The 9,022-nt window shown below is 48.1% G+C and overlaps 2 protein-coding genes across 2 annotated transcripts; both read left to right on the forward strand.

The window, feature by feature from the left end:
- Positions 1-1,569: 1,569 nt before the first annotated feature.
- LOC119298902 (GTPase LSG1-1-like) lies at positions 1,570-5,576 on the forward strand. The gene is made up of 7 exons (XM_037576210.1): positions 1,570-1,997; positions 2,104-2,193; positions 2,294-2,380; positions 2,727-2,820; positions 3,333-3,389; positions 3,954-4,033; positions 4,121-5,576. The coding sequence occupies exons 1-7, from the start codon at positions 1,732-1,734 to the stop codon at positions 5,256-5,258; spliced, it is 1,812 nt and encodes a 603-aa protein (XP_037432107.1). The 5' UTR covers positions 1,570-1,731; the 3' UTR covers positions 5,259-5,576.
- Positions 5,577-5,651: 75 nt separating this feature from the next.
- LOC119298903 lies at positions 5,652-7,701 on the forward strand. The gene is made up of 2 exons (XM_037576212.1): positions 5,652-5,752; positions 5,951-7,701. The coding sequence occupies exon 2, from the start codon at positions 6,095-6,097 to the stop codon at positions 7,493-7,495; it is 1,401 nt and encodes a 466-aa protein (XP_037432109.1). The 5' UTR covers positions 5,652-5,752; positions 5,951-6,094; the 3' UTR covers positions 7,496-7,701.
- Positions 7,702-9,022: the final 1,321 nt, after the last annotated feature.

Genomic DNA, 9,022 nt, shown 5'->3' on the forward strand with positions numbered 1-9,022 from the left:
TGAATATTTTTATTGATAATACACATGGTTTGTGGCATTGGGATCCAGGTGATGGACCACAAGCCTTTGAGGGTTGTGACATTAGTCGTGGCCATGTAAATTCTCCTTGTTCACTTACAAGAAATAACAACTACATTCAAATGCATTTGACAATAGCTAGCTTAACAAAAAAAATGAACCTACCTCACCATTTAGAATGCGTTTTGAATCTCTGTACCACCGAGCTAATACTTTACGATTTTACGATTATCTTAAAGGCAGACAAGCACTAGTGTCTGCTTCTCGTGGAATGAGATAAACCCCTACCACGGGATCCTGAACCTCCAACCACCTAACTTCACTACCCTCCTGACAATCATGAATGATGAAGGGTACTTGACTGAGGTTGTGTGGCACCATGGAAGCATCACTCACCTCCATGATACTGCATTCTACACTCTATTGCAGTTCATGAACAACCTCAAGCAACATATTGTCGAAGACGACTCCTACGACGAGCTCATCTTGTTGCTAAAAGGATGTTGCTAAGAAGAATGGTACACATGCATGTGTCACTGATGAGACTCTGGTTATGGACTTTGCTGTGCTTGATAATGGATGATTGTGTGGATCTGTTTATTTCTATGTTTATTATACAAAAACTATGAAATTATTCAGATATGTGGGTCTGTTTTGTTGCTAACCTCCTTGTGGTGTGTCATAGCTAGGTGATGATTGTTTCTTATTTTGATGAGACGGGTGTGTTATATTTGCAGTAAGTTTGCATTTATACATTTGGTTTTATGAGATTTCAATCAATCGCATAATCTCATGTATACTGCATTAGCCAATAATAGTACTTTGTTTTTGAATTTTTTTGTAGTTGAACCGATGGGGAGGGCTTTCGCGAGAGGTGTGCGGGCGAGGGCCATCACGGCCACGGTGGCGGCGGGCTCACGGAAATGGACGCCCGCAGTTGGCCACGTACAATGGGACGGGCCCTTGCTATGGCCCTCATGTCTGGGTAGTTCGTGGGGGCTTGCAGAACGGGCGTGATGGGTTGGAAGGGAGGCAAAACCCGTTGTCTGGATTCAGATCGAATGAGAATTGAAAAGAATAAAAAGAAAAATCAGAATTGAGAGGGTTTGTTTTTTGGGATGATCGAGGGAATGCGAGATGCTTTTGATAGATGTTTGGACTGCGATGGAAGGAAATGACGCACGGTTTGCCATTTTAGTTAGAGATTTAGTCTTTAGAAATTGATTAAATATTGATCATGATTTATTCTTTTCCATATAAAAGTTACCAAATACTACAAAAAATTGATCTTATTGGCAGATAAAATCGGTTTAAATAGATCATGGATAAAATCCGGTTTAAATGTATTGGTGGGATAAAAATCAGTGAGGAAGGATTAACTGGAATGAGGCGAGACTACCAACTCAGACATTAGGAGTAGAGATTAGGGGTAGAGATTCTGGCTGGTGGGCTGCGTCAGCACATACGCCCTCTGTCAGGTGGGGCCCGGGCCTCAGAGGCTCACCCACAGGAGAAAACGAACTCCATGACTCCCATTTGCCAGACCTTTTCTCCTCTTCGTCGCATCGTCCTCTTCCTCCAGCACGCCTCCTCCTCCTCCCCCCTCCTCCTCGCTAAAACCCTAGCCCCGCCTATCGCTCCGCCTCCAAGCCTCTCGCCGCCGGTTTCTCCGACGGTTCCTGCTCAAGGGTCGGTGCCTTTGGTCTCCACGCGATGGCGGGCCGCGGGAAGAAGGGCGGGAAGGGGGCGGAGGACCTGGGCCGCGCGCTCATACGCCAGCAGAACAGGGCGGCGGCGGCCGCCAAGGAGCGGGGCGAGGCGCTTGCCTCCTCCTCCCGCCGCCGCGCGCCGCCCCTCGAGTCCGTCATCGACGTCAGCGAGATCGACGCCGTCCTCCAGCGCGCCGCCGAGGAGGACCGCCTCCATTCCGCCCTCGCCGCCGCCGCCTCCGCCTCCTCCTCCGACCTCATCATCGACTTGTGAGCCGCCTCCCCTCCCTCCAGTGAGACATGTTCGTTGGCTCCGGGCTGTATTGGTTGGAATGGCGTTTGGTCTGAAATGGTTGGATTGAATGATTGGGCACAGGGATGCGACGGGAGAGACAGCCGAGGAGAGGCGAAGGCTTCGGAAGGAGCAAGAGGCGCTGCACGCCAACAGCCTGGGGGTTCCAAGGCGGTGAGTGCCCCTGATTGCTCTTGCTTTAGTTGTTCTGTTGTTTTGAGTTTATTAGGGGTTGTGGTTTTGATCTGACTGTGTGTGTGGCCCGTGATTGCAGTCCACCGTGGACTAACCGGATGACCGCGGAGGAGCTCGACACGAGCGAGAGGCAGGCGTTCCTTGAGTGGCGGAGGAATCTTGCGAGGTTGGTACCGAGTTGTGTTTTTACTCGGTTTATTTATGATTCGGAACTTTCTAGTTTGAAGAGAATTCGGCTGCAAAATGCATGTTATAGGACTGATAATCTCAGCTAAACTTATTAGCTGTACCATTGATTTTTGTATGGAACTGGTAATGGTATTTGGTAGATGGTAGTAGTACCATGTTTTGAGCATTTGTGTTATGGATTCTTCTCATGGATTACGTGCACGAGCATCAGTGTACATCTACTACGTATGTTGTGACAGTAATTTTTCTTACAAATGTGGTGCTTGCTGTGTCTTATTGTGCCATTTGACATATTAAATGCTTTGATCAATTCTTGTACTTAGATTGGAAGAGAATGACAAGCTTGTCCTTACACCTTTCGAGAAGAACATTGACATCTGGAGACAGCTCTGGAGAGTAATTGAACGCAGTGATTTGGTGAGTAATGCTCCACTTTCGCTGCCATTGTCACCCATAAATCCTGTGATTCACTGCTTGCCTACTGGTCTTGTGATCCCAACTGTTAGGTGTTAGCACAATTTTTTTTGTTTGACCCCATCCACTGTGTTATACTCCCTCCGTTCTGAATTACTTGTCGCAAGTATGGATGTATCTAGATGTATTTTAGTTCTAGATACATCCATTTCTGCGACGAGTAATTTGGAACGGAGGGAGTATTCTCTAAGAAATGAGTGGCAGATGCATTTGTAAGGTCACACATGCTCTTTCTGTGCTGCGTATTGACGCTGAATTAATATAACTTGTACTCTTACTACTGTATATCCTATCCTGTAAATATGCTACTCTGTTGTGCTCTATTTACTGTATATCATGTCCTTAAATATGCTACTCTGTTATGCCCAATCCATTTACTGTACCTTGATTGAAGATAAGCAACTCAATGAATATCATGCAGAAGTACTGACTACTGTTTTCTTTCTTCCATGAAGCTGGTCATGGTAGTTGATGCTCGAGATCCCTTATTCTACCGGTGTCCTGATCTTGAGGTACTTCTTATCATGTTCCTGTAGTAATTTGGTCAACTCAAGGAATATCTACTACATAGCAAAATGATTGCAGCTTGTCCCTAGTTTAAGTTTGTCCAGTGTCCAGTTTTGTGCATGAAAGCCAATAGTAGTAAAATTGGTCCAGAGAGCTGTTCATGAATTCTCATTCAGAGACTACATGCTTCTGATGCAAGTATTGCAAGTTGGAAGCTTGCAACAGCTATATTATTAGAATGTGCTTGTTTCCTGTATTTGTGGCTGAAGCAAATTCAGGTTTTCTGTCTATCATGAGCAAACATACATAATTCAACCTTCTCATAGATCTTATCTGTTAAAATTATCTTGCTAGCATGATCTGTGATCCGAGTCTTGTTTTTCTTTTCTCCATATTAAGATGAACTTTCCATGTTCTCTGCTACAAAAGTAAAATATGCTAATCTGAATCTACTGTTGTGCATTCATGATAGGTTTATGTGTTGACACCAAAACCAGTTGTTGTACCTAATGTGTTCTATTGCGGATTCTGCAGTGTTTTCTTGATCTGATGAGTCTTATTTGTACTAGGTATATGCAAAGGAACTTGATGAACACAAGAGAACAATGCTCCTTGTCAACAAGGCTGATCTACTACCTTTAAATATCAGGTCTGCACCTTGTCCATTGTGATTAATTTGTTGCACTATATAGCATGACTATGAAATGACGTCCTTGTACATTTGGCCTAAATACAGAAAAATATGGGCAGATTATTTCAAGGAGCACGATATTCTTCATGTTTTCTGGTCTGCTAAAGCTGCTACTGCCACATTAGAAGGAAAAATGTCGAGTGGTGAACAAGATTCTGCTTCACCTGATATGGATACCAAGATATCTGGCAGGGAAGAACTTTTGATGAGGTTGCAAGCTGAAGCGAAATCTATCGCAGCACAAAGAAGGACGTCAGCTAGTAAAGGGGAACAAGAAGCAAGTTCTACTGATTCCGTTTCATCAGTGGCTAAACATGTAGTTGCTGGATTTGTTGGTTATCCAAATGTTGGGAAGAGTTCCACCATAAATGCTTTGGTTGGTGAGAAGAAGACCGGTGTTACTCACACACCTGGTAAGACAAAACATTTCCAGACATTGATAATCTCTGAAGAGCTCATGCTGTGTGATTGTCCTGGTCTGGTCTTCCCTTCATTCTCAAGCTCAAGGCATGAGATGGTGTCATGCGGTGTCTTGCCGATTGATAGGATGACAAAGCACCGGGAAGCTATCCAGGTGGTGGCAGATCGTGTCCCAAGAGACGTCCTGGAGCAGATTTACAAGATCACCTTGCCAAAGCCAAAGCCATACGAACCACAATCTCGGCCACCGACTGCAGCTGAGCTGTTGCGGGCATACTGCGCGTCTCGGGGCCATGTCAGCCATGGCGGGCTGCCTGACGAGACAAGGGCTGCTAGGCAGATACTCAAGGACTACATCGACGGCAAAATCCCACACTACGAACTCCCTCCTGGTGTTGTCACAGACGATGAAGTAGAAACAAGAGAATCTACTGTTGCAGCAGCAGAAGGTCCGACTGCTTCAGCAGTTGACGAATCTGGCAGTGACGACTCCGATGAACAGGATGATATGACAGGAGGTCCAGACATGAGGCAGCTCTTGAGTGACCTCGAGTCTTTCGACTTGGCCGCCAGCGAAGGGTCCAATGCCACTGGAAAGAAGAAGCAGCACCAGGCATCACAGAAGCAGCACAGGAAACCCCAGCGGAAGAAGGACCGGTCCTGGAGGGCTAGCAACGATGGCAGCGATGGGACGGCGGTGGTAAGGGACTTCCAGAAGCCCACCGTCAGTCATCCCACGGTCAGCGTGAATGGAAATGTCTAGTGCCAGTGTCCCAAGCTTCCTAAACAACCACATATCACAGTTGCTGCTTCCGGGAAGATGTCTGTCGAATGCAAAAAGGCCAAGAAATACATCTACACATAATATAGCTGTGCTTGCTCTGGCTGTGTGCCGATTGCTGAATCTGCTCTGGTAGATGGACGGGAGACTGACGTGAAGATTGTTTCCTGATAATGTGTCCGAACATGCAGAGATTGCCGTTGTAAATATAACGTGGGTTGTGACTTGTGATACACGTGGTGTTCTGTAATTTTTCAACAATCGACGTAACTATACATATGCGAAGATCATCTTGAAGTACTTTTTTCAGGCTGCTAACCATTATTCAAGCACTAACTATATTTTATTTTACATATACGGAGTGGAATTGCATTGTGCGCATGGATTTTCACATTTTCTGCCAACTGCAGTATTTTTTGGAGCCAGAAGACAACCTGCCCCCGTTCCATTCATTGAAGATTCCTGCAAACTTTGGAGTACGTACCTCTTGCCTCTTGCAAATTGGTTTGTGTAGATTCAGCATTTCAAGTTTCATTTTGAAGATAAAAGTTACTCCAAGAGAGGGAAAAAAAACCTTGAAAATGCATTCTCTCATTCAAATTTTATTTTGTCATTCAAGTTTCATCTCAGGCACCTCTCCTAATACTTTTTCTCATTCAAATGCATTTAATCAGTCATTTTAACGAGGCGGCACCGCCCATTGTTGTCATTTCCAAGAGAGCTGCTCCAATGGTGGCCATGCACTCCCGCCCCATTGAATTTGAACCCCAACAGGCCAACGGCCACCCTTCGGTTCTCGCGCCCCCAATCGCCAACGCATGCGCCCCGTCGCAATGCCGCCGCTCTGCCTTCACATTCCACACTCAAACCCCTACTTAACCAACCTTCGTCTACCCACGCTCAGAATTCCTACCCACAGCAGCCAGAAACCTCTCATCCATCCAGCCATGGCGGACTGGTCCTCGCTCCCGCCCAAGCTCGTCCGGCGCATCGCCGACCGCCTCCTGGACACCAACGACCTCGACCTCTACATGGGCCTCCGCGCCGTCTGCCCGAGCTGGCGCTCCGCCACCGACGACCCCAAGGACTCCTCCGAGCCCCGCTTCCGGCCGTGCCGGTGGATCGTCGTCGACGAGCACTTCCACTTGGGTAGCGACTCACGCCTCCTGGTGAACACCGTCAGCGGCCGTGTCGTCCGCCTGGACCTGCCTCTGCTCCGCCGGTACTGCCTCGTCGCCACCACCCACGGCGGCTTCTTCGTCCTCGCCGACAAGAAGCCCCCTCACCGTGCGGTCGTCCTCAACCCCTTCACCGGCCACATGATCCGCTTCAAGGCGCCCGTGCCCTCCCGCAGGGATCCTGCTGCCGCTGCTCTCACCGGCATTTTCGGGCCGTCGCTCTCTTCTGCGGACCTCGGTTCTCCACCCACCCTCATCTTGGTCTGTGATGGTGGTACTTGCGAACGATACATGGCTGTTCCTGACAGCGACGATTTCAGCCCAGATTTGGATGAAGAAGTTGCGAGCTCATGCCAGATTGTGATGCCGCTGGCCATCGCCGGCGGTATCTATGCCGCAGACGGTTGGCATAGAAGGGCGGCACCGCTTCCGGTTGCTTTGGCTGATAAGATGTCCCGCTTGATGAAGCTGTTCGACGTTGATACTTACAAGATGTACGAAGAAAAACCTTCGATGGGTATGGGGTTTGCCGATCTTTCCTGGACAAGTAATGCCAACCGCATTTTCCTGGTCGAATCTGCCGGAGAGATTCTGGCGATTGTCAACGTGCAGCCACACCTGAAAGTTTTCACGCTGGACACCGACAGCGATGAGCTCGAGCCGGTGGAGGGCATCGGTGGCCGTGCCATCTTCATCGGTTACCGCAGGAGCCTGTCTGTCAGTGCGGACAAGTTCCCCTCTGTCATCGCCAACTGCATCTACTACGTCAAGCCTACAGATTCGTCACATGACATTTACCAGTATGACCTGAAGAGAGAGAGAGAAGAGTGCGTCTGTGAAGCCATAGGCAGCATGCATTCCTTCTTAAACCCAAACCCCATCAGGCTACCCGTTGCTAAACCTCCTTTCACCATCCTTCAGCTCTTCTCGAGCTACACCATAAACACCCGGCAATCTCAGCTTTGGCTGGAATTATTAGTACATGACCTTCTTCCTCATGTTTATCCGTGCGGCAGCTCTTATTCTGATAAATATGACTGAAGTATTGATTGAGCCAGTGAATGTCAGTGATGTGCTCAGCTGAGTGATGATGGATCTCTTGTTGCCAGGAAGAAATTGCATCTGTGTTTGAGTCCGTCTCCTTTTGTTTGCTTTGTGGAAACTAGCTAGTGCTGTGGTGTTAAGTTCATCTTGTTAAGTTCATCTTGTTATGTTCCTTCATCTTCTTTTGGACTAGGTTTGTTCTTCCCGAGTTTGTATCGCTGAATGATACATGCAATGTGGTGCGTTCTGGTGCTTGAAGATGTTGTCTTGCTATAATTTGTTTGCTGTTGTTCACAAGTCGATATGCTTTTTTTTTTGGAGATTGTTGTGTTCCAGTACATTGAAGCCAGGGAGAAAAATCCTATACGACCGGGTCGTATGGACCCGATAGTGAGACCCACTTGACAGTGCGCCAACTGGCCGTTCGAATCTCAAAGCAACAACCGTGTCCTTTCCCACTTTACTTCCAAATCACGATTCTAATCTCTCCAGCGTCCCGAAAATCCAGCCGCCGGTCATCCCATTCACGCCACCGCCTGATGGGACGCTGCACCGCAACACCTTCCCCGGGAGCCTCGCCGCCGACGGTGCCGGTGCGGTGGCGCCAATCACGGAGCAGCTGGACTGGTAGTCGTTGTGCCATCTGGCACAACGACATTAACGCTCCCTCGTGCTCTGCGGCCACCGTCGTCCGTTGACAAGAGCTCGTGCAATCCATCGCCATAACGGAGCAGCTGGACGGGTAGCCTCTCTCAGTACTGTGCCTGCAGTAGTCTAGCGAGGAGAACGTTCCGTCGTGCGGAACGGCCGCCGCCGGCGAGAGGTCTGCAGAATCCAGACTGCCTGTTCTGGGATTTGGGGGATTAGGAACGCACGGTTGTGGAAGAAAGAAGAGATGGAATTGGGATTAAGGCTGGGTTTGTGCTTTGAGATTGATGTCGACACGTGTCGCGAAACAAAATGGGTCTCACCTGGTGGGGCGTGAGACCAGGTCGTATAGGATTTTGTTCCGAAGCCAGGGCTTGCCCCCATTTTCCTAGAGACAAGTTTGTCCAGACTTAAAATACTCTGTCTCTGTATCCTTCATCTTATATTGCTTGTATTTTTTTATCATTTGTAGAACCCAGCAACAAACGTTCTTGTAAGGACATCTCTAATCTATGTCTGAATGTTAACTCCTAGTAAAATCTTAGCTCACAATAATGTAGGACTCACCCACTAAACTGGAAAGTTATTAGTTTTTCCTTCGAAAACCAGCTGCGTGCCTTTTGGCGGGAGCTTCGAACCCTGATATGTTGGGTGTGAGGCATGTTTTAAACTCCCCTTGCCACCTTACAAACCCACCAAGTAAGTGGCAGTTTAAAATTAGAAACCTTAGAAAGGTTGTAAAGGGTGGACTCAAAAAGTTGATCTCTCTCTCCCTCTCCCTCTCTCTCTCTCTCCCTCCCTCCCCATCCCTCTCCTCCCCCTCCCTCTCCTCCTCCCCCTCTCCCTCCCTCTCCCTCTCTCTCCCTCCCCCCTTCT

The sequence above is a fragment of the Triticum dicoccoides genome, chromosome 5A, assembly GCF_002162155.2.
Source record: "Triticum dicoccoides isolate Atlit2015 ecotype Zavitan chromosome 5A, WEW_v2.0, whole genome shotgun sequence".
NCBI classification, from domain to species: domain Eukaryota; kingdom Viridiplantae; phylum Streptophyta; class Magnoliopsida; order Poales; family Poaceae; genus Triticum; species Triticum dicoccoides.